General features: G+C 41.2%; 1 protein-coding gene across 3 annotated transcripts in view; it reads left to right on the forward strand.

Annotated features, from left to right (window-relative positions):
• Positions 1 to 25,782, forward strand: part of GRAMD4 (GRAM domain containing 4) — a 110,986-nt gene that overhangs the window by 80,640 nt on the left and 4,564 nt on the right. For all 3 annotated transcript variants that reach the window (XM_054019531.1, XM_054019540.1, XM_054019548.1), the window contains exons 5-16: positions 4,760 to 4,821; positions 7,394 to 7,526; positions 8,324 to 8,349; positions 9,799 to 9,890; positions 11,595 to 11,686; positions 14,013 to 14,061; positions 14,959 to 15,030; positions 17,109 to 17,152; positions 17,256 to 17,365; positions 19,985 to 20,139; positions 24,146 to 24,293; positions 24,807 to 24,900. In XM_054019531.1, the coding sequence (XP_053875506.1) occupies positions 4,760 to 4,821; positions 7,394 to 7,526; positions 8,324 to 8,349; positions 9,799 to 9,890; positions 11,595 to 11,686; positions 14,013 to 14,061; positions 14,959 to 15,030; positions 17,109 to 17,152; positions 17,256 to 17,365; positions 19,985 to 20,139; positions 24,146 to 24,293; positions 24,807 to 24,900 (1,077 nt within the window). The remainder of the gene's footprint in view (positions 1 to 4,759; positions 4,822 to 7,393; positions 7,527 to 8,323; positions 8,350 to 9,798; positions 9,891 to 11,594; positions 11,687 to 14,012; positions 14,062 to 14,958; positions 15,031 to 17,108; positions 17,153 to 17,255; positions 17,366 to 19,984; positions 20,140 to 24,145; positions 24,294 to 24,806; positions 24,901 to 25,782) is intronic.

A 25,782-nucleotide genomic window follows, 5' to 3' on the forward strand; every position in this document is an offset into this window, starting at 1 on the left:
AGCTATAAAATTCATGCTTACTAATATCTAGATATTGTTGCAGGGTGTTTCCATGGTTCAGAACTGAATGGAAGCATGTAACCCTGTACTTTGCCACTGTGTAATATTACATGTCATTTGCTGCTTGTGAACAGCTATAAATGACATTTCATGCTTTCTTAATTGCAATATGTTTAAGCACAAATGAGTCCATTTAAAAAAAAAAATCTGCATTTCTATTGGGTCAGTGGCCTTTTTATCAACTTAGTCAGTCCTTGTGTTCAAGTGCAAGTAATTTGAGGTTGAGTAGGCATATGACTTACTGTAATCTGAATGCTGGTACCCCTTAGAGTGGGTTAGCCCTTCCCCTCTCACCATTTTTCTGGGTGGGAGTTCCTAGTTGCGGTAGAACTGATGTGATTTTTTTAAAATTTGGATTTGGAGTGGATTTAGGAAGCTTGTACTATGCTTGTGCCATGCTGCCCAGCTCCATATGGCCTGGGAGTTGTGGGAACAATGATTAAACTAGTGCACCCCAGGATCTCCCTGGCTGAAGGAGGAGCTCAGGAGCTACAGAGAAGAGGATCTCTCCAATCCAGCCTGTTTACTCAATGTGTCCTAGTTCTAGTACTTGGTCCACTATTTTACAAGTGCACAAGCCTGAAACAAAGGAGTTCATGGCTTCTCCCTATGAATCTGTCTGAAGCAATTAATTACAATCTCTGTCCCACCCTACCCCCCAGATGCAACCAAAGCTGCCACGGACTGTCATCTCATAATCTGATTCTGAGCGGTCAGGCTGTGGGCAGGGGTGAGTGGCAAGCAGATGGTAGGTTAGTCATATCAAAAAATTACCACCCAAGGTTGCATTAATCTTATTCATATTGACATTCAGAACTAATTTTAAATCCTAAGTTAAAATCCTTTCTCCTTCCCACAGATGTGTGACGAAAAATGGCACTGTGCTGCTCATGGTGTCGTATTTCAAATAAGACTCAAAGGCAAGGGCCTGACTGCTTGTGGACATTGGTTCTTGTGGCACTTTTGTGTATGTCTTTATAAGACTGCAGGTGTGAACCCCAGTGTCCTGGAAGAATACTTGCTTGAATAATTACATCTTGCCTACCTAAACCTGATATTTCAGGGTCAGTAGGAGAAGTTGCTGGTGGCATTATTAATATTTATTGCTTTATAGATTAAAAAAGAAGTGCTACAGAGAGTTTACAGTCCAAGTGCCTGATTCTGCAAACACCATCATGTGTAGTGCAACATGACGGCTCTGTATCAGGAAGTAAAACAGAGTGGGGGTAGGGAAAGAGAGCTGAGGGAGAAAATAAGTTGCGTTGTATAGCAAGTGACTCTAAGGGTTAAACAGAAATAGGGCAAGATGAGAGAAGTAGATAATAATAGGCGCAGAAGGAATAAGTAAGCAATAAGACTAAATTCATGATTTTTCAGAAGGGGTTTGAAGGAGAGTTAAAATGCTTGATGCTGAAAGAGGAACGCCATGCAGCATGGAAAAGGCCCAGGGAGGAGTAGGAGGCACATCACATCACATTTTTTAAATGGTAATTTTAGCAGTCTGCATTTCAGAAACTGAGTTATTCCTCAATATTCAATCTATATGCTGTGGGAATTGTTCAGGATAGAGGAGGTTTGTAAAATATTAGAATATATAAAAATGGTTGGAACGGAGATCTAAATTACCTGCCCCTCCTTCAGTTGTTCTCTCTATTCAGTTCTGTTTCTGAATAGTGTTGTTGCCGAGTTCTTTGCTTTTCATATTCACAGAGAAATATTTTTTTTGTCTCTTTGCCCTTTCCTATGGTCAGGTAGGTAGTGACATAACTTGGCTGTCTGAAGATCAGTTATTTGGCAAGACCTAGAAACTTTCAAATCTATAGTATTGGATCTAATCCTGCTCAGTCCTTGTAAATCAACTTTACAATTTAATTAGGTTGTGCATAACAGAGGCTTGTGAAGCATTGCCTCACATCCTTTTTTATTTTAGTAATTTACCTCACTAAGACATTGAATTCAAATTGCATTCTGGACATCTTTGGCAAAGATGCTTAATCTCCACAGTGGCTCGCCCCTATTATATCCGGTGTTCCTCCCCTGGCTGTAGTGGGGTTTAGTCCAGTTTGGAGGATGTTATGATTTGCATAGGTTTATCTTGTGGTGCACCACTTGAGGATGGAAGGGAGCCTCCTCCCCATGCAACAATAGGGTCAGGGCCTTTGGGAGATCCGTTAACCCTTAATTGCTGCTAGCTGACTAGCAGGCCGACTGATGCATCATGTCCTTGACGGGCCATGTTCTGCCTGTTACAGGATCCTTTCTCTTCCCCAGTGCTGCATATGCTGCAGCCCACAGTGCTCAGCAGCTGGGGTGAACACTGATCCTGTGCAACTGAGTAGCATTGCATCGGGCTAGTTGCACTTCTGCGCCCCACAGCCTATCCTGTGAAATTCTGCCTTGTATGCAGGATTCCTGTAGTCAGAGGAAGGTTCATCTGCAGTTTGCTGACCTAGGCAGGATTTGGCTCTTGGTGTTTATGGGGAAAAATACACTTGAGATAGGGTTACCATACGTCCTCTTTTTCCCGGACATGTCCGGCTTTTCGGCACTCAAACCCCCGTCCGGGGGGAATTGCCAAAAAGCTGAACATGTCTGGGAAAATGGCAGCTCTGCTCCTCCCCTGACTCTTCGGCTCTGTTTAAGAGCCGGGCTGCCCCAGCGCTACCGGCTTTGGGCAGCCCCCGTGCCTCCGGACCCTGCGCCCCCAGCCGGGCACTTCCCCTCCCGGGCTCCGGCGGCGCAGGGACCGGAGGCATGGGGGCTGCCCGAAGCCGGTAGCGCTCGGGCAGCCCGGCTCTTAAACAGAGCTGAAGAGTCGGGGAGGAGCAGAGCCGCCGCGGCTGGAGGCTCTGCTCCTCTTCGGCTCTGTTTAAGAGCCGGTCTGCCCGAGCGCTACCGGCTTCGGGCAGCCCCCATGCCTCCGGACCCTGCGCCGCCGGAGCCCGGGAGGGGAAGTGCCCGGCTGGGGGTGCAGGGTCCGGAGGCAAAGGGGCTGCCCGAAGCCCAGGCGCTACCGGCTTCACGGTTTGCCGGGCAGCCTCCAGACCCTGCGCCCCCGGCTGGGCGCTTCCCCTCCCGGGCTCCAGCTGCGCTGGGGAAGCGCCGGCTGGGGGCGCAGGGTCTGGGGGCTGCCCGGCAAACCGTGAAGCCGGTAGCGCTCGGGCAGCCCTTTCCTCGTGGCTGGGAGTGGGAGGGAAGAAGGGGCGGAGTTAGGGCAGAGAAGGGGCGGAGTTGGGGCTGGGGGTGGGGAAATGAGCGGGGCCAGGGCCCGTGGAGGGTCCTCTTTTTTTATTTGTTAGATATGGTAACCCTAACTTGAGAGCACCTATATCATAAAAGTCTGAGAATGCATGTATGTGACTTATACTTTTGCTTCAAGCAGTAGGTTTGGCAATCATGTAAGTTCATGTTAAAGAAGCTCTTATTACAGACTATCCTATACTGTCAGAGTAACTTCTCCAGTGGAGCAGTGTAGTTGCATGGGGTCAGAGCCATGCTGTATGGATTGGAAGATCCCTGAAGGTCACAGTTTTACCTAAGAGCATCCTAGCAGCAGCTGGCTATGGATCGAAATAGAGTTGCTGAAAATTAGTGTAAAAATAGCAACAACACGGAAAACTAGGTATGGGAACAGAAGTGTATATACATCTAAATACATTGTGATCATTGCTATGTACAGTATTAAATTGTTTAAAACGTAGTATACTCTGTGTGTGTATGTGTGTATGTGTGTATGTGTGTATGTGTGTATGTATGTATGTATGTATGTATTAGTCTTTTGCCTGGTGAAGAAAAATTCCCTGGAACCCCCTCATTTACACTAATTCTTATGGGGAAATTGGATTAGCTTAACATCGTTTCCTTAAAGTCGCATTTTTCAGGAACATAACGAGAATGTTACTGTATGTTCAATACACAGAAAGTTGGGCTTTTGCAGATCTATATTTTCCCACTAGTGAAAGAATGATTAACTTCGCCTTAGCAAGTTTTAAAAGTAACTTCATCATAAGTTGATATCTGTGCACTCTGTTGTTGTTGTATAGGAATTTAAACAATACCATATTTAAAGAAAGTCTTTGTCTTATTCTTAATTTAATGAAAATGAGTAGCTGGTGTCTCCAGTAGTAATGATGGCATAATTAAACCTTTTAGAATATTGTTCTGGAACTGTGGTTCTCAATCCCCCACCCAGTCAGCAGTATTGGAAAGAAGTATGGTCAAGAAATCCTGATGCATGTTGGGAACCCCAGCTCTGAACCATTTTACTGCACATACGACACGTGTACAGAGATACCTAGGAATGAACTATAGAATGGCTGGCTGTAGAGCTAAAGGGAGGAGGAATTGAGCAGTCAGGGAAGAGGGGCATGCTTTAGCTTTTCACTGTAAACTTACTCTGTTTTCACGGATTCTAAAATATCTGTGAAAATCTACACTGAATATTTTACTTTCCCGGTGGCTACCAGCACAGCTTGTACTACAATGGAAATTAACCTAACTCCTCCTCCTCCTCCTCCTCCTCCCATGCTCTTGTGCTGCCTTTGCCATGGAAACAGACAGTGACAGCACTTCTCCCATTCCCCAGCAGAGGCAGTCCTGCAGCATGAAAATATGCATCTGGTTCATTCATGGGAAATTATAAGCATGAAATACTCTGATTCTACAGGAATTCATCTCTTGTTGCTTTTTTCCTTTATAGAACAGAAGAGCTGCCTACAACACAGCAACCCGCAAAACCACCGACACAAGTCAATGGAACAGGTAGTTTTGACTAAGTCAGTACTAGTCATTTGATTCACTTATCAGTTTTTATTCACATGAGCTCTTCTCTCAGAACTGATCTGCAAGATGATACTGGAACATTTGTGTACAAGCTGATCTTTATTCAGGCTTTTGGAGAGCTACATATGAGCGATTATGTGGATATACTCTTCTGTTCACGCAGCCATGATTCCACTTAACAAACTTAAGTTTACAGGATGAAAGGAAAGAGTGCTTTGCATCTCTCTTGATTTCCTTTGAAATTAAATGAGAATGCTGGTGTCAATATGTTCTTTAGTATTTGACATTAAGTAGAATTTTTGTCCTCTTCTAAAAGCAAAGATGAACATAAGTACATAAGAATGGCCATCTAGCCCAGTATCCTTTCTTCCAACAGTGGCAAATGCCAGGTGCTTCAGAGGGAATGAACAGAACAAGTAATTATCAAGTAATCCATCTTGTCGCCTATTCCCAGCTTCTGGCAAACAGAGACTAGGAACACTTCAGAACATGGTTTGGCATCCCTGCCCATCCTGGCTAATAGTCATTGATGGACCTATCCTCCATTAACTTATCTAGTTCTTTTTGGAACCCTGTTATACTCTTGGCCTTCACCACATCCTCTGGCAAAGAGTTCCACAGGTTGGCTGTGTGTTGTGTGAAGAAATACTTTCTCTTGTTTGTTTTAAACCTGCTGCCTACTAATCTAATTTGGTGACTCCTAGCTCTTGTGTTATGAGAAGGAGTAAATAACACATCCTTACTTACTTTTTCCACACTACTCAATATTTTATAGACCTCTATCATATCCCCCCCCCCCTTATTCGTCTCATTTCCAAACTGAAAAGTCCCAGTCTTATTAATCTCTCCTCATAAATAAGTTGCTCCATACCCCTAATTATTTTTGCCCTTTTCTGTACCTTTTCCAATTCCAATAAATATTTTTTGAGATGGGGTGACCATATCTGCATCAGTATTCAAGAGGTGGATCTACCATGGATTTATATAGAGGCAATATGGTATTTTCTGTCTTATCGATCCCTTTCCTAATGATTTCCAACATTCTGTTAGCTTTTTTGACTGCCGCTGCACATTGAGTGGATGCTTTCAGAGAACTATCCACAATGACTCCAAGATCTTTCTTGAGTGGTAACAGCTAATGTAGACCCCATCATATTCATATATATATGATCTCAATCATATATACACACACACCCACCTCTACCTCAATATAACGTTGTCCTCGGGAGCCAAAAAATCTTATTGCGTTAAAGGTGAAACCACGTTATTTTGAACTTGCTTTGATCCACCGGAGTGTGCAGCTCCCCCCCCCCCCCTCCCGAGCACTGCTTTACCGTGTTGTATCCGAATTCGTGTTATATCAGGTCGCGTTATATTGAGGTAGAGGTGTAGTGGGATTATGTTTTCCAATGTGCATTACTTTGCATTTGTCAACATTGAATTTCATGTGCCATTTTGTTGTCCAGTCACCCAGTTTTGTGAGATCCCTTTGTAACTCTTTGCAGTCTGCTTGGGAGTTAACTATCTTGAGTAGTTTTGTATCATCTGCAAATTTGGCCACCTCACTGTTTATCCCTTTTTCAGATCATTTATGAATATGTTGAACAGTACTAGTCCCAGTCCTTGGAGGACACCACCATTTACAGGTTTCAGAGTAACAGCCGTGTTAGTCTGTATCCGCAAAAAGAACAGGAGTACTTGTGGCTAACAAATTTGTTAGTCTCTAAGGTGCCACAAGTACTCCTGTTCTTTTTACCACCATTTACCTCTCTCCATTCTGAAAACTGACCATTTATTCCTACCCTTTGTTTCCTATCTTTTAAACAGTTACTGATCCATGAGAGGACCTTCCCTCTTATCCTATGACAGCTTACTTTGCTTAAGAGCATTTGGTGAGGGACCTTGTCAAAGGCTTTCTGAAAATCTAAGTATACTATATCCACTGGATAATCCTTATTCACATGCTCGTTGACCCCCTCAAAGAGTTCTAGTAGATTGGTGAGGCATGAGTTCCCTTTACAAAAACCATGTTGACTCTTCCCTGAACAAATTATGTTCATCTATGTGTCAGATTATTCTGTTCTTTACTATAGTTTCAATCAGTTTGCCCAGTACTGAAATTAGGTTTACTGGCCTGTATTTGCCTACTGTATATATTTGGCAGAGTATCTGAAAGAGAAGCAATCCAGAAGAAACATCCAAATTATATGAACTACTGCTACTTTTAATAAAACTTTATCTGGACACATCTACATATAACTGTAATATTTCTCCTTAAAGACCAGGAGAGAAATGCTAATTTAAAAAAGTGGATGGTTCTAGATTGTTTTTAATTTCCAGAGTTGGTGGAGAAGGAATCATTCAATCCCACTGGAATCTGCAGTGGGGTTCTCGAGAGAGGTGATAATTTACAAAGAAGGCCACTAAACTACAAAGAAACTAGATCTGGGACAGTACTAGTTGCATGTTACAACATGAGTTCTTTTCAACTGATTTTTTTCAAAAGTTGCTTTTTGTCCTAACGTTCAAAATATGCTGTTCGGATTTATAGATAAACGCAGTCAGATGATGTGTTCGAGAGTCCAGAAGTGGTTTTATGACAAATTTGGGGAGTATGTTGAAGACTTCAGATTTCAGCCAGAGGAAAACACAGTGGAAACTGAAGAGCCACTTAGTGCTAGAAGGTAAAAATACTTGTAAAACAATTTTTGTTGTTTGTTCTTTTTCTTTTTGGATAAACCAGCATAAAACTTGTCACAAATGATTCTACTGTAATGAAATACATGTAAGGAAATATAGTTGCATAAAAAGTAATAGAAGTTGAAGTAGCAGGGCTAATTTTGGCTCTCTATGTATGCTTCTAAATCAGTGTTAGCAGCAGAGAGTTCAAATCCCATATTTTCTGCATGTTTAGAATGAAATTAGACTTGGGGTATGTCTACACTACAGCTGGGAGTGTGCTTTTATCTCGGGTAAACAGACAGGCGCTAGCCCTGCTCAAGCTGGGCACTCCAAAAACAGCAGAGTAGCCAGGGATAGCACAGATGGCAATGTGGGCTGGCCACCCAAGTATGTACCTAGAGGGTCCAGGCAGTTTTGTACTCAGGTGGTTAGCCCAAGCTGTCACTTGCAGGGCTGGCGCATCTGTCTATTTGTGCTAGAAAGTGTACTTCAGCTACAGTGTAGACATACCCATAAACTAGTTACTGGGTCCACAGTGTGCTAGAAAAGTTTCCTTTAGCGCTGAGGCTAAGTACCTCAGGTTTTGGCTTCAATTTTGATCTGATATCAGGTACAGCTTAGTTGTAATTCATTTTGAATTGCATTTTTGGCAGCTGAGTAGCTTTACACCATTGATACGCTAGCTGTCTAATGTATGTGCTGTACATATTGTAGTAGAACAGAAGTACAGATCTGTTGAGTTGCACTGCAGTGCTCAATGTCTGCCTAACATCATGTTGAATTATCCATATTTTTCTAGGTTAACTGAAAATATGAGAAGATTAAGTAAGTAATAAGCAACATCATTATCTTGACATAAAATCCGATTTTTTTTATCCTGTAACTTAATATTTGTGCATGTAAAAATGCAGAAGTCCTGAGAAATACTTCTGCCAATTGATAGGTGGAAGCATTTCTAAAGCCTTGAAATAATCCTTGGTGTAGATAGTAACTTAAGTAAGCAGTATAACACCAGGGATGATACTGTCTGCCATAATATTAAATAGTGGCAGAAGATATTCACTTGTTAAACTCTAAGAAAACAGGACGCTTCCATAAAAACTGTAATACAGTATGCTAAATAAATACCCCATCTGGTGAAACGTAACTCTTCAGAGCTGGGTAACTGAAAGCTCATCTTACAAACCCTTGCTCCTACTTAGTTAATTGAACTATTAGCAGGGATAGAGGCCTGCTAGAGTCAATAAAAGTTTGCAGGTATGGACCCTAACTGACCAGGAGGAATACTTCATTGTTTCAGTCTCTCCTAATGCTCTGTACAGCCTAGTTTTTAAAGTAAAATTATCATAATATGTTGCTTCCATCATTTGCTTTGGGAGACTATTCTATGGCTTGTCCTCCTTATTAGGAAGTCAGGGGAGTCCTGTCTGAGTAAAAAATGTAAGATCGTGCCCTGGATATTTATGTGGGAGATCCAAATAGTTCCTAAATTCCCTCAGGTGAGCAGTGAGGGCTAGATTGACTGACTTAAGTTGGTGTAAGGGGTTGTAAAGATTTTCCTAAGCCATCCAGACTCCTTGTGCCTAGGTCCAAAGGAAGGCAAACAGTGCTAACCTCTTTTGAGGGTTCTGCAAGGGCTGGGCAGCAGTCTTAACTCAGTACAGCACTGTCGACAGGAGCTGCCGTAAAGAGCAATTAAACCAATGAGCTCCTCTGGTGATACGGCCCTCCCAGCTAGTTCCATACAATCCTTGGGGTGTGATGTTGGCCCTTAGCCAAATCTAGCCCTGGTTGTTTAACAACTTCCCATGGAAGGCGTAGCAGGGATAGTTGAATTTTGAGCAATAGAAATTAAGGGCCTCATCTTGTACTCCTGGAAGTTAACAGAAGTCTTGACTAAGGACTACAGGGGATAAGGTTGGGCCCATCAATAGGATACAGGGTTGGAAGGAGACGAGTATTTAAAAGATCTAAACCACAGTGCAAATCATATTTCTGCTTTGTGTTACACGTTGTTTAGTTTATGGGGGGGGTGATTCTCTTTAATGCTCAGTGATCTTGAAGTCTTGCTTTAGTTGTGTTTTTTTAACTAATTTGGGCACTGAGATTTTGGGCAAGCTCTTGCTTTTAAATAAAAAAATATGTAATCCAATCCCTAAATCTGTCTTTAACATTCAATAAAGATCCCAGATTATTCCCAATTTACTTGTTTGTTGTTTTACAAATGATTCAGTTGCTGTTAATTACAACATTTTGTTTTTTTCTTCTGCCTAGAGAGAGGTGCCAAACCTGTTACTAATTTTGTGAAGAATCTTTCTGCCTTATCAGATTGGTATTCTATCTACACTTCTGCTATTGCCTTTATTGTAAGTTATCCTCTTCCTCTAAGTGTAATAACTGTTGAAAACTGTATAGCCATTACCTAGTGGCATTCTTTGAAAGTCAAAGTCAAAACAATGTAGTATAATTTACATAATATTTTGTTCTCTATTAAATAAAACTATTTTTCTTATTTCAGAACTATTTTTAATATTCGGATTCTTTGCTCATCTTTTAACAATGTCAGATATTCAAACAAAAAAGTTTCCATATTTGCAAATGGTTTACAGCCTAGTGGATATCATCCTGGTTGTCCTGTTGCCTGTGCTTGCCACCACTCTTTCCCCGCCCTCCGGAAAATGCATCCAATCATCTGACTGATGTTCCTCTGTGAAATATCTTGTCAGTCTTGGTCCAGTTCCTATTGTGTACAGTTCCACATCAAATGCAAGTCTTCCCCATCAGCACCTCACCATAACATCACAGTTTGCATTAATTTGGTGCTCAAAGAGAGGCCCAGGGAATAGGCATACAGACTGAACTAGAATTGAGGTACACTGGTGGGAGTTTTGTGAAGAGGGCTTATACTGCTCGGTCTGTGCTGACACACCATATCCACACTACATCTAATTTTAAAATATGCTGGAAAAATCTAAATTCTATTTTAAAAATAAATTGCAGGTAACTGAATTGAAGGGTTCTAGCAACATCATAAAACATGCAAGTGAAGTTTAATTATTTTACGTAGTTACAGCTGGACTTTCATTGATTGTAGCCCAATAGGTCAACATGGGCTGCTGATTTAATACTGTTTTTAATACATTGATTAAGGAACATTTAAAAAAGAGCCACCTCCCTTCTGGGCTCCCTTACCCCACCTAACACTGCCTCTACACCCCTTTACCAAACCTCTATCCACCTCCTTTCATCTCTTCATCTCACCAATTCTTGTTTCTCATCTGAAAAGTGATTTATATAGAAGCAGCATGGTCTGGAGAAGAGCCTTATCTGGGAGCTGCTAGTCCTAATACTAGCTGGGCACTGTCTCGTTGTGTGGCTTCGCGTAGAACACCTTGCTATGTTTACTTGTCCATAAAATGGCCCTTTTAAAGATTGTGAGAGCAGTAATGTATGTATGTAAAGCACTTCTGAAGTGCAATCTGTTATGCAAGTGCTAAATAATTTTTTTCCCTTTCTTCTTAGACATCTTACTTTTCTTTTCCCCGAATGGTATTAAAGTTGGTGACGCATTGGGGTATTGCTTCTGTGAATAAAATACAATTCAATATCTTGGTGCTCATGCTGCTTCCTCTCCCTCAAGTGCCAAGTCGCTAGAACCACCCTGACTTCCACTCAGCACTCTGATTCACTGCTAGTGTGGCCTTGCTAGGTCAGAATAGATTATCATAATATGGCCTCTTCTGTCTTAAATTCCGTTAATCTAATGACTTTTGTTGTTGTGCTCAAGTGACTATGAGAGATTCACTGCCATGCATGCAGCTCAGGGCTGCTGAAGTAGTGGTTCCTTGAGACTGACTGAATCTCATAGTTAATGTTTGACACGGGGTGTGTGAATCTGGTACATTTTCATCAGTCACAGGGGTGCTTTCACACCCTTAAGTGTTATTGGCTTGGGGAGTTGTGTTTTAGCATGGGTTGCAGTGTACCTAGTAACACAGTTCAGGTATTGTTTCATGCAAATCATTGTAATTTAGCTTGTAATCTGCAACTCTTTCCTTTTTTATCTGCAGATTTACATGAATGCTGTATGGCATGGCTGGGCCATTCCTATGTTCTTATTTTTAGCAATTTTGAGGTTATCCCTAAATTACCTCATAGCCAGGTATTTACTTTGCTTAAATATTAAGGATTTAGCCATTCGTGTAACTTAATTTATATACAGGCTTTTATTTTGTTCTTACACTGAAATAATTGTAAACTGTTAACTTTGCTATCAGCAAGGGTTAAAATGTGGGTTTAAATAAATTTGTGGTTCTAAAGCTATGACAAATATCAAAAGGCATAGAATCCAAACTAGTTGTGTTGTGATAGATCTTTATGATCCTTGTAAGTAATACTCTTGGGTTTGCAATGACTCAGGTCGCCATAAGTGATGCTGCATATTCACTGACTTAATGTAGTGATTATTGTTATAGTACAGGGGTAGGCAAACTTTTTGGCCCAAGAGCCACATCTGGGTATGGAAATTGTATAGCGGACCATGAATGCTCATGAAATTGGGAGTTAGAGTGTGGGAGGGGGTGAGGGCACTGGGGATGAGAGATTGGGGGTGCAGGAAGGTGCTCTGGGCTGGGACCGTTTGGAGGGCAGGAGGAGGATCAGGTTGGGGCATGGGAGGGGTCAGGGGTACAGGCTCTTGGTGGCGCTTACCTCAAGCAGCTCCCAAAAGCAGCAGCGTGTCTCCCCTCCAGCTCTTAGGCTGAGGCATGGCCAGGCAGCTCTGTACGCTTCCCCATCTGCAGGCGCCGCCCCTACAGCTCCTTTTGGCTGCAATTCCTTGGCCAATGGGAGCTGCGGGCGCTGCGCTTGGGGTGGGGGCAGCATGCGGAGCCCCTTGGCTGCCCATACACGTAGGAACCGGAGGGGGAACATGCTGCTGCTTCCAGGAGCCGCATGGAGCAGGGCAAGCCCTTGATCCCGCTCCCCGGCTGGAGCGCCAGAGTGGAGCAAGCCCTGGATCCCATTCCCTGACGGAAGCTCGAGGGCCGGATTAAAATGTCTGGAGGGCCGGATGCGGCCCCCGGGCCATAGTTTGCCCACCCCTGTTATAGTAAAATCCCCAAAAGGAACCAGTTTCCATCTTCCAGTAGTACTGGAAGTGATTGGAGAGCATCACATTACAGGTTGAAGCCTGTTCACATTTTTATAGAACTTTTTCTTTCATCCAGGTATAACACAGGTTGAATTAATATTTTAACTTGGATACAAATATATTAATGAAAAGATATTTAATTTTTCAGAATTTTAAACCTAACTAGTTTTCATACTCTTAGATGTAGTGGCATTTTTGGTTGTAAATGTAAAACTCAGCAGCTATATAGAATCTGTTTGCCCAAGAAGTCTAAAAATACAGTATATGCTGACTGTTCTGAGAAACTGAGGTATTTGAAAATGTCCATTTCCTGAGAGTCATGAAGAATCCTTCCTACTAAAACATCAGTGTCAGGCTTAGGATTCCTAAGAGTGCAAAGTCTCATTTCCAGTACTGATCACTTACTGCAAGCTATAATATATATCAACAGTTCTGCAGAAGAAGGGGGAAAGCTCAGATCCTTGCGCTGAAACCTTTTCTAATTAGAACTTAACAGGTCAAATTTAGTTTGTGTGTGGGGATGTAACTCCAGTGACTTCATGGAAGCTTCATCTGTTTAAACCAGGGCCGATTTGGATCCAGAATGTATAATTATTCAGTTGCTAAGGAGAAAAATATAAGCTTTGATGGTTCAGTTGCAAATGGTCTATGCAGCATTGGTATAAATTTATGGAACAATACTGTAATTCCTTAATTACTGCTTATTGTCAGAAAGGGGTTGATGTGCTTATTTTTTTTTTTAAATAGAACTCCCAGTACAAATGATGATTTTGAACAGTTGATGTGTGATGTTTTGCTCTACAGCTTAGAACAAACTTCCAAATCAGTTACTCTAAACATACAAGTGGCTATCACTTCATTGCCATAAATCAGTGTAAAATGTCTGAAATATCAAGGCCATGTAACTGGTTATTGGAGAGAGAGAGAGAGTGTGTGTGTATATATGTAGTCAAGTATCAGAGAGGTAGCCGTGTTAGTCTGGATCTGTAAAAAGCGACAGAGTCCTGTGGCACCTTTATAGACTAACAGACATATTGGCACATAAGCTTTCATGGGTGAATACTCACTATGTCACATGCATCTGACGTAGTGAGTATTCACCCACGAAAGCTTATGCGCCAATACATCTGTTGGTCTATAAGGTGCCACAGGACTCTGTCGCTTTGTATATATGTAGATTTGAAAGGACGCTGTTAGCTATCCTCTCATAGATATTTAGAAATGTCATTATTTTGTTAAAGCCACATAAGTATTGGTTGCAGAAAAGCATTTTAAACCCTGTTTGGTAGACTTGTGGAGAAAAGATATCTACATAGTTTGTTCCTTTGACTTTTAGGGGTTGGAGAATACAGTGGAGCATTGTGCCTGAAGTTTCTGAGCCCATTGTAAGTTTTTAATCCTCATTTTGCACTGCATGTTGTAATGTTATTCCAAAACACACAAATGCCTATGTGAAAATTGTCCTTTCAAAGTCCCTTCTCATTTTTAATCATTCAATTTGGGAGGGTGTAAAAATACACAGCTATTGCTGCTCTTTTGTCTGTCTGTCTTGCAGTTTCAAAGCCAACATTGGTTGTGGGTTGTTTTTTGTTACTGGAAAACATTGGCGGTTTCGTCATAAACGAAAGTGTAAATTGAATTTCTGGTTTAAACTGAGATTTGAGATAGATCTCCTCGTTGAATCCAGTGGACTTTTCAGTTCAGGAAACTTTGCTTATACTGCTGTTGAAAGTCCACTGTAACAGTGTGAAGCTGTCAGTAGCTTTCAGCCTGTGAAAATTAATATTGATTTGATTTAAACAGCCCAGAAATTTACACTATCTGCAAGAGTTCTTGGAAACTATTGATAATAGATAAAGAGCTATTTGAATTACAAACCTTTTCAGTAAAATGTATTGAGGATTTTGGGGTTCCAGGGAAAATCTTGTGGTCTTAAATGACAAAAGATTTTTATTTTTATCATAAGTTTCTAGACATACAACTTTACTAAATAGTTTTTAAACAGAAATGTAAATGATTAGTATCTAGAGCATCAAATTTGCACAACATTTGTATAGGTCAGAGGAGAGCAATTTGTTAGCTACGACTAATACAAATCATGGCTAGCAGCAGAAGAACTAAAACCCGTAAGTGGAATGTAGTAAATTTAGGATGCACACTTGGTGGCTTTATTGTATATTAAATATTTTTATTTTTGTCATTCGCAGTTTTTTCTAAAATATAAAGAGCAGTGACAAAGCTGAAAATTAAATTTAATTGGAATTTTTTTTGTCTCGTCCAAGGAACCTCCAAAGGAAGACCTGACAGTGTCAGAAAAGTTTCAGCTTGTTCTAGATGTGGCACAAAAAGCACAGGTACTATACTCCATTCAGATTTTGTCTGTGTTTCCTGAGTAAAGAAAGGATACATCTTGAAAGAGCTCTGTGTACAGTGTTTGAAAATGGGTCAGAACAAACTAATTTACCTTGTAATTGCTTGTACCCTTATATATTTAAAAGAAATACCCTGTAATGGAGAGGTAGGAATCATGCTAAACTGCTTTAGATTTTATGAAAACAGCATGCTGAAGTAGATAAGAAAACTTCAAATAAAGTATAAAAAGAAATAAAATCCAGCATACGAACTGTCGTAAGTGAACTTCTGGGCTATCCAGACCAATAATATTAGCCTAGAATAGTAAAATAATAACCCCCTGTAAGTGCCCACCATCTTCAACCACGATCCCTTAAAAAAAAAAGGGGGGGGGGGCGGGGGCTGGAAATAGGTGGCCTCCGGGAAAGGTTAATACCTAAACCAATACTTTAAATGCCACCTAGTAGTTAATATGCATCCACGCTCTGTTCTGGGCTCCCTTAGTCCAGTATGCTCTTTACGAAAACTTGATTAAGGGAGCTGCTGCATTCTGCACTAGCTTTATTTAACTATGGCTAATGGTCCCAAGATGTAGACCCATGTTGCAGTATTGTAGTCTTGAGATGACACAGACGTGCAGCTTCATTTAGGCAGTCTGACATTTCCTCCTAAATGTCTTGCCATCATCTTGAACTGATCATACCTGAACTCCTTATCTTTCATCCCACACCCTCTCTGCTCACCCCATTCTCTGTGATTGTTGAACACACTATCGTCTGTAATGTAACTTAAGCCTGAAAGGAATCGTCAACTCCTCCCTCCTCCTCCTCAGCCAACACCTTCCAGGCAGTGTCCAAATTCTACTACCTCTTCATCCACACCACTGTGGTCTGACATCCTTTCTCACCCGACAGCTAAAATTCACATTCATGCCTCATCATCTCCAGCAACTTCCCCTGGCCTGCCTGACACTTACATCATCCCCTCTGTTCTGTACAAAACATGGCTGCTAAGATAACTTTTGTGGCTCATTGTTTTTTCTCACAATATCTTGAATCATAGAATATCGGGTTGGAAGGGACCTCAGGAGGTCATCTAGTCCAATCCCCTGCTCAAAACAGGACCAATTCCCAACTAAAACTAATGCCTCTGCCTTGTTCCCTACTTTCTCCCCTACTGCATCAAGTTGAAACTTCATGTCTTTCTTCCAGTTCCTGTGTAATTCTGCCCCTCCTTATGTATTCACATCTGTCTTTTTTTAATCATCTCTCCTCACCCCCAGACCCTCATCCTCCTCTATCATTGATGTTTATCTGTTTCTCCCATAACAGTCAGAGACCATGCCCTCAGTATGTTTAGTAGAGCATAATGTGGGATCTACTGAAAACAAATCATGTAATTTATGCTGCTTCAGTAGCAAGGGTCAAGGAAAAAAAATTTAGAAAATTCTACCAAGCTGTCAGTAGAGTGGTTAAGAATTGGATAAACCGTGTTCTTCATCAGAGCTGTCTGAATCTAACAGGCTCCTTCTGCTTCAAACGATGTACCATTCAAATAGATCCACCACCCTCATGGGAGAGGTGGGTTCTGACTCCAAACCAAAGAAGCCAGTGGTCAAACCATGACATGTACAATAACAACTTCCCAAAATTCCAGTCCCATCCAAAACCTATTAGTTCAGATCTGATGTGTTGTCTGCTTATGTAGTTTGTCTTTTGACTTCTCCATTAATTTAATACTACTACCAGGACACACACGGTTTCCAGCCATAACAATAAAGTCAAGCAATTCCTTTCACTTACTTTAAATAACCAGTGATAAATAGGTCAGAAATTGCAGAACAAGGAATACAACAAAATGGAAATCCCCTGAATGCTGATTAAATAAATTTTAAAGGGAAAACATGCACATTGTTAATAGTACATATTTCATAATTCTCTAGGCTTTTAACTAAAGCCAGGAGAAACTAAGTGGTTGGCTTTCAAGAATCACTTAACATAGAAAATAACTTCGCTTTCCACCAGTTTATCTGCATACAAAAAGTATATTGTAAATTAACTGTCTCTTGCCTTTAATGCAGAACCTATTTGGCAAAATGGCAGACATATTGGAAAAAATCAAGAAGTAGGTTTATATTTTTCTTTTTCTCCTAAATAAACCATTTGAACAACCTCTGACCAGCTGAAAACAAAATGCTGTAACAACTATTTCTGTTTTGTTTTTACAGCTTGTTCATGTGGGTCCAACCAGAAATAACACAGAAGCTATATATTGTTCTATGGGCAGCTTTTATTGCATCCTGCTTCTTTCCCTACAGGATTATAGGGCTTGCAATGGGTAAAAATTACATATATAATGTTTATATCATAGGGTAGACGTAGCTCTTCACATTTTAGAATTTGTTTCTTGAAAGACCTTTGTCATCCTTCCTTCAAAACTTAAGTCCATACATTAAAGCACCATATTTACTAAAGCATCAGCATTGTTCTTGGCACTGTGTAAGATGCACAGAATAAAGGCACACAGTCTAAAAAACAGAATAGACAATGTACCAGGAGACCTAGTGAATGGTAACTTTGGGGAGTGGGGGGGGGGGGGGGGGCGTTGTACAAAAAAGGCATGGTGATGATGTACCATTGACATGGGTTAGAGCAGTGGTTTTCAAACTTTTTTTGCTGGGGACCCAGTTGAAGAAAATTGTTGATGCCCGCGACCCAATGGAGCTGGGGATGAGGGGTTGGGGGGAGGGGGAGGGCCTCAGGGCTGGGGCAGAAGGTTGAGGTGTGGGAGGGGGTCTGGGCTGGAGGTGCGGTCTCTGGGGTGGGGCTGGGGATGGGGCGGTTGGGGTTCAGAAGGACTTCTGGGTTTGGGGGGGCATTGGGCTGGGGCAGGTGGTTGGGGTGCAGGAGGGGATCAGGGCTCTGAGCTGGGGGTGAAGGCTCTAGGGTGGGGCCAGGGATGAGGGGTTTGAGGTGCAGGAAAGGGCTCCGGGTTTGGGGGTTGAGGGCTGGGGCAGGGGATTGGGATGTGGAGCTGGGCGCGGACTTACCCCCGGCGGCTCCCAGTCAGTGGCGCAACCGGGGTGCCTGTCCTGGTACCGCGGACCATGCTGCGCCCCGGAAGCGGCCAGCAACAGGTCCAGCTTCTAGGCAGAGGCACGACTCTCGCCCGCAGGCACCGGTCTCTCCCAGCCGCTCCCATTGGCTGATTTCTGGCCAATGGGAGTGTGGAGGCAGTGCTCAGGGTGGGGGCAGCATGCGGAATCCCGTGGCCCCCTGCCTAGAAGCCGGATCCGCTGTTGGCCGCTTCCGAGGCGCAGCGCGGTGTCAGAAAAGGTAGGCACTAGCCTGCCTTATCTGGGCAGCACCGCCGATGGGACTTTTAACGTCCCGGTCGGTGGTGCTGACCAGAACAAGGCGACCCAGTGCCTTGCATGCCGCGACCCAGTACTGGGTCGCGACCCATCGTTTAAAAAACACTGGGTTAGAGTTTGAAGGCCTCTCAGATTTTCAGGAAGTGTGTAAAACAGTGGCAACCTGGGACGTAAGTATGAGGCATGGCGGGCAGCAGGGAAGAAGTCAAGAAGCTGAGAATGGTTGGGAAAAAAACGAAAGAGCAGTGACATCGTTGGTCGAACAAGGACAATAATGAACAATAACAGTAGGGGCAGAGTTGTCCCTTTACATTTGTCCCTTCTTATATTTGATTGGTTTGGCCAGGGGTAGCTAGTAGAGGGATTGAATGGGAAGGAAAGCTGTATGAGCAGTGGCCAAGGATGCTTTTTGGCTGCTGCTTTCAGTATGCTATGCTTCTGAAGTGTGTTTGGGGGGGGGCAGAGTGGGTGTGTTTTTGAAATGAGAAATCAGGAGAGAAAAGCCTCTTCTGTGTAACATGTGACCATGCCCTGCGAACTAGGAGTACCCACCATGCACAGGTGCTGGAATTAGGAGTGTTAGGGGTGCTGCCACACCCCCCGGCTTGAAGTGGTTTCCATTATATACAGGGTTTAGTTTGGTTCAATGGCTCTCAGCTCCCCCACTGTACAAATTGTTCCAGCACCCCTGCTACCACGTCTCTGTAATGAAGCTTGTGACTGTCCTGTGTGCAGTTCTTAAACTGTAGGTAATATTTTAAATGTGGTATTGACTTTAAACTGCTACACTAGATTAAGCACCTACTACACATATTGGATCACTTTGTATGGTGGTTGGAATTCTTTTCCCAATGACTTTTAGAATGAGATTTCATTCACTCTGAAGACTCCTTTTAAAATCATTAGTCCCTGTTAAGAGATTAGAGGTTTGAAATACGTTCAGTAACCTAGCATAAAGGAAGAGGATCTTTTGTGTAAGATAAGAGGACATAATCAACTGTCCAAGAGCTCTGTGTTACCATTTAGATTAGAGGGGATTACTGTTTTAATACAAAAATAGGCAAAAGGGCATCTCTCATGTTTCTCAGTTCTCCATCTGAAAACAGCAGATGGATGTTTGAATTTTTTCAATGCTTCTCCGCATTAAATACTAAACTTATGCAAAGAAACCAAAATTATAGCTGCAGAGATTGTGCAGTTGTAGCTCCCACGTTCTCCACTTGAATTACTTTTGTGAGACGAAAGCATGTATGTGAATGTGCTATATTTTTATACCGTATTGATTAGAAATATACACCTCTACCCCGATATAATGCGACCTGATATAACGCGACCTGATATAACGCGGTAAAGCAGTGCTCTGCGGGGGCGGGACTGCGCACTCCGGCGGATTAAAGCAAGTTCGATATAACACGGTTTCACCTATAACGCGGTAAGATTTTTTTGGCTCCCGAGGACAGCGTTCTATCGGGGTAGAGGTGTAATTGCAAAAATATGGTTTATTGATGGACTTTATGGAAAATCTGACAGTCTTAATGCCAGTTACTGTGTTTGCTAAAAACTGATTTTTTTCAATTGTTCAGGACTTTATGCTGGAATTAAGTTTTTCCTTATTGATTTTATCTTCAAACGATGCCCAAGACTTCGAGCTAAGTATGATACTCCTTATATCATCTGGACAAATTTGCCTACAGATCCTCAACTCAAAGAAAGGTCTAATGCTACAGTGTCAAGACGGGTAAGTAAAGTTTCATGTTTTTACATATCTGGCAAAGTCCACTTTTTTGTTTGTTTGTTTCCAGTGACTAGAGCACATTGAGGGAGGGGTAATTGTTAAACCTAATTTTAGTGTTCACACTTCAGTGGCAGTCTGATGTTTTTATTTTTAAATCCAGGGTCCCAATATTCATAAAGTGACTTGCTTTTTTGTGGACAAAGAATTTTCTTTTAGTTTAAAAAAAAAAGTGTTTGGGTGTTCTAATGTTTTTACAACCAGAAAAATTACTAAAAATAACATCTAGGTATCCATATTAGTCTGTATTTGCATAACAAATTTGCTTACATCACAAGTAAAAACAAAGTTTTTTTCCATATGCCAGAAGTGAATACTCAATGTGCTATCTGGGTTACCCATATAAAGAATCACTGTGACACGTAAAAGTACCCATAGGATAATAAATAGTTTACGTTTAATAGTTTAGTTTTAATAAATGATTAATAGATGGTTGTAAGAATGTTAGACATAAGTAGAATATCTTATAGAGATGGTTAGAGGTGCTTCAGTAAAAAACATGGTAATTGAGTATAAACCCATGGTCATAAAGAGCCTTCAACATTTTGGGCTTTAACAATTGATTAACCATTTATTAAAACATTATTAACTCTTTTTTTATAAATTATTTATACATGTACCATTAATATAAACTGCAATCTCATTCTGCTTTGTACATAATTACTAGCAGTACACGTTTTGGAATAAGAAACAGTAACTTTGCTTATGCATGAAGCAGGTTGGAATGCAATATGCTTTTCCACATCTTTGAGCTTGATAGTGTTCACAACAGTAAAACTTTGCGAAGATTAAGATGGTACTTACAAGGAATGCTTACATGCAATAGAGCTAGATAGACATAGAATTTTATCTTAGAATTTTCTATAGTGCCCCTTACCATAATATCTGAGTACTTTGACAATCATTTATAGCAGTGGTTCTCAACCTGTTTTCATTTGCAGACCCCTAAAATATTTCAAATGGAGGGAAGGCCCCTTTGGAAATGTTAGACATAATTTGCGAACCTCCGGCTCTGCGGACCACAGTTTTTTCTATCGTAATAACAACCTTTCACTGATCCCTTAGACATAGTCTGCGGACCCTCAGCGATCCATGGACCACAGATTGAGAACCACTGATTTATAGGACTGTAATCAACCTTTTAAAAGACAGTATGTCTCTTCTGTTACCTGGAAGATTTTTAAAATACTAGTTTTCTAAAAGTACAATATTTTCCAATAGATGTGATTCCTTCCCCCCCCAACCCCGCTTTCCCCACTTTGATAGTGTCTGGTTTTTAAATTAACCACTAGCACTCAGTAAAGAGAGGCATTGTCAGGTTTAACAAACCTGGCTGTGGATCCAGTCTGTAAAATTACTGAATGAAACCAAAAGTGGTAGCCAACTTTATCCCAAACCCATCTACTCTCCACACAATCCTTAACCATGGATAAGTGTTCATGATTCAAGACTTTTCTGAATCTCTGACAGGAGGGCTCATGCTCTGTTTTTAAAAGTAGTGCTAACATTAAACCAGCTACTTGCTCCTTAAGCAAGGGACTGAGAATGAGGATATAGTACAGTCCAAGTACTGGGAGCATAAGACTCGCACCGTACAGCTTTTTTATTCTTTCCTGACCTTTTCCACTGAGCCATCCTTGTACTACAGTAACCCTAAAGGCAAGATGATAAATAGCCCATGTCTGCTTAGCTCTTTTGTAAAACTTGATTCAGTTTCAGTGCACAGATCTCATTCGTTTTGAATTTTTTCATCTTGTAGGGCTAAATACTGAGAGTGCCACAAACTTACAGTGAAATCAGAAGCAGCAGAGGGTAGTCAACTCTTCCCAGGATTGTGTCTCTGTACAGATTAAGGGCTTGATCCTGCACCCACATGTCAGGCATGTGTGCATTACCCAGCTGGTGATGCATGTGTGTGATGAGAATGAGAATGGAGCCCTTCATATGTCATTTCTGTGAAAAACGCCAGCCTGTAGAACTGTGCGTTGTGCTACCAGTCAAGACACAAGAAAATAAAATGCAAGAAAGCTTTCCAAATTCAGCTGTGTGCTGCCTTGTCAAAATTCAAGCTTTGGGCTAGATCCACAAAGGGCCATAAGACTTATAATGCCTAACTCTTAGGTGTCCTGCTGGCAAACGAAGTCAGAGCCCTTACTTAGCTGCCCGAGCTCCCTTTACAATGCATGGGGAGAGTTAAGCACCTGAGAAAGGGATTCTCAGAAGTCAGAAAACTGAACAGGGAGCCACCTAAGTTAGCCAGTAGGAAATGCCAAGTCCCACACCTCAAAGGGAGTTAGGCACCTACCTCTGGGGCAGAGGGAGATAACTCCCTGCACTCAGGATTCCCAGCTATGAATCATCTCCTTGAGTTAGGTACCTAAGCCAGGTCAGCCCATTCTGGCAAAAAAACGAGAGAGAGATGTCCCCTATAATCAGTAGCCCAGTGGTTAGAGTTCTCCCCTGGCATGTGGGAGAGTCAGGTTCAATTTCTTACTCCAAATCTGGCGCTGTGTGGATTTGAACTTGTGTTCTGTATGCTGGGGGAGTACGCCAAACCATTGGGCTACTGGATATAATCATATACCCTGCAGCTAGCCACAAAAATTCCCAGTATCTGCACCCCCAGCTGTCTTTTGTGTATGGCCTGTGCTCTGAGCAGGCCCTCTACATTGGGTCCTGCAGGCGAACTAGGAGAGGGAATGCCTCATTTGAGAATCCCACCTGGACTAGGATGCAGAGCAGTTTGGTGGCATCAGGACTTAAGCAGTTTTGCAGATGCCTACTAGCCAAAACGTAGGCACCTAAATTCCCTTGGCTCCTATAGGGTTAGGTAACAGCTGAGTAGGAGTTTTAAGGATCAAAGGGGTACCTAAATGTTGGATTTAGGTGCCTAAAGTGGCAGTTAGGTGCCTAAGTCACTTTGTGGATCTCACCCTTTATTATGGGGCAGCATCCAATGACTTAGGAGGTTTGTTTGAAAGTTGATTTTGCTTTAGCACATGATGTTTGAGAAAACTCCACTCTTTTATCATCAGTGTGTAATAATAACCATGCCAGTTTTAAGAGTGTTAGCCTGGGAAATTCAGATCAGCTTCCGAAGTTGGGAGGCCAGCCCACCCTAAGATAAAATGAATCATTAAAATGGTGTGCTCTAACCACTGATAACTTGTTTTAAATTGCATTCATTGTGTGCAATTTCTTGGTATGTGAGTAAAATCTTGCAGCTTCATTCAATTCATGTTTTATTCTGTATATGATACTGTTAAATAGATTTCACTTTTTTTCTTTTGTCACTGTCACATTTGTGTTTGTTGTTTCTTTTCCTGCTAGCTGTCAGGGCATGAAAAGGTATGGATCTTAGCGTGGAAAACTCTCTTTCAATTTGAGCATCTGTGTTCATAATGAGCTGATGCTGTTTTGTGTGTGTTCTTTTAATGTTTGCTTTTTTTATTCTTTCTTTATACTGAGTGTTCTGGGTTTGTTTTTTATCTCTCGAAGACAAATCTTAAATGCTGCTACTGGTTATATATTAACTGGGCCTGGGGAAGTCCCTCCTAGCCAATTAATTTGGGTTGTGTGCAGTGACATATCCACATCTAATCTGATGTACTCCTTGGTGTGCAGAGACTGTATTTAAATACAGATGCCTCTTGCAGAATGTCTTTTGGAGGCATGAGACAACATCTGTCTAAAGAATAAAATTGCAGTGACCCAACACCCCTTAAAAATGATCTTCAGATGGGATATTAGTACATTATGGCATAGCAAGCATACTATGGTATTGTACCAAGTCCAATTTGTGCTGGAGATAGCTAAAAATAACCTTGAATAGCATTCTTGCTATCTTCTTTAATTTGATTTTAAATGAAAATGAAAATTAATAGTTAACTAATCATTTAAAGAGTACAATTAAATATTGCTGTTCAAATTAATCCAATTTATTTCCCGGCAGGTTCAAACAGCATCATCAAGAAGTTATGTGGGTTCAGGTGCCCCAACTGGAGTAAACAAAGATGAAGACAGTAGTCGTTTTCATACCACCAAAAGAGGCAATTTCCATGAAGTCTTTAACCTATCAGAAAATGAGCGTCCTTTGGCAGGTATTTGTACAGATATTACGGTTAGTCTTGGGAAAAATTTACTCCTTTGAACTAGTCAGACATGTAATTTGAAGTCTGGGCCCCTGTCTGCATATCCCAGCATTATTCCGAAATGAACTGTATTATAATATTATCTACTCTAACTTGATCTCCCATCTATACCAGTTTAAAGTAATCTTTTTATCTATAAGATGTTCTGAAAGGACCCAGTGCTCACACACTGGCTTGTCTCTTGTGGTAATACAAATTTGATAGGGGAGAAAAGATGCTTAGTCAACTCAGAGGAAGTAATGTAACTCATTCTTTGAAACAAATATTTTCACATTTGGCTATAGAGCAAAAGCTTTGCAACCACAACATACATGAAGATTATTTGCAGGCTATGCTGCTTTTTATAGGAGAACTGTCTAATTGATGGGGAGCCATCTGTCTGATTTTAAGACTTGCATCTTTCTTTCTTTTCCTAAAACTCTTTCCTTGACACATTTGATTGTGTGTTGTATTTTCTGGTAGTATGTGAAAATGGTTGGCGCTGCTGCTTGATTAACAGAGACAAGAAGATGCCCACGGACTACATTAGGAATGGGGTTCTTTATGTTACAGAAAAGTAAGTCATTGGCACTTGACAGTACACTGTTCCCTGTCCTCCCTCCCCAAACAAACTTATTGGGAACTCATTTTCTTTTGTAAATACAGTTAAACAAAGAAATGCAAATATAAATGTAGTCCTATAGGGAAAACTTTTAACTACCTAGTCTCCTGCCATTTGGATATACAATGTTTTTTTCATAATACTAAACCTATAGAGAAACTGTATAGGGTAACGACAGTTAAAAATTGGAGCATGGTAGGATTTAACAAATGTATTAGGTGTTTGAAATGTTTGTAGATGAGCAAACCATAGCATCAGTGTTTAGTATGTTAGCACTTGTTACAGTGAATTGGACAACTAAATTATGAAAATGTAAAGCACTAGCTACTTTTATTAAGTGTGGTACGAGCATTAGCTCATTATAATTTACCAAATGTTCTGTGTTTTGCTGTGTATTTTGAGTGCTGTGAAATCCCTGTTAAAAATGAATGTATGGCTTCTTTAAAAACAAAAAACACAGTTGACTAAGTTAAGCTTTGGTTTCAAAATCAAAGCTGTTTTCTCTGCACACACTGAATGGGTATTACTAATGCTGTTTGGGATCTTAAACTGAAATTCCTTCAGTGTATTAGAATCTAGTGGAACTAAACCTAGGTTATCTGTATACTGTACCCTCTAATGATGGTGATAATTCTTCTGTCTAGAATTTCAAGCTTTATTTTAGCATATCTTCAGGTTTGTCTGCATTACAGTAGTGTGCAGCTAAGTCCAACTGTTCATTAGTTTTCACTTGGGAGGGAAGGGGGTTATAAGGATGAGGTGGGGTTTTTTTAACTTTCAGTAGAGTGGCCTACTTTTGCTATCATTTAAGATTTGTATGTTTGGTCTTGTTACATA

This window comes from Malaclemys terrapin, chromosome 1 (assembly GCF_027887155.1).
Source record: "Malaclemys terrapin pileata isolate rMalTer1 chromosome 1, rMalTer1.hap1, whole genome shotgun sequence".
NCBI lineage: Eukaryota > Metazoa > Chordata > Testudines > Emydidae > Malaclemys > Malaclemys terrapin.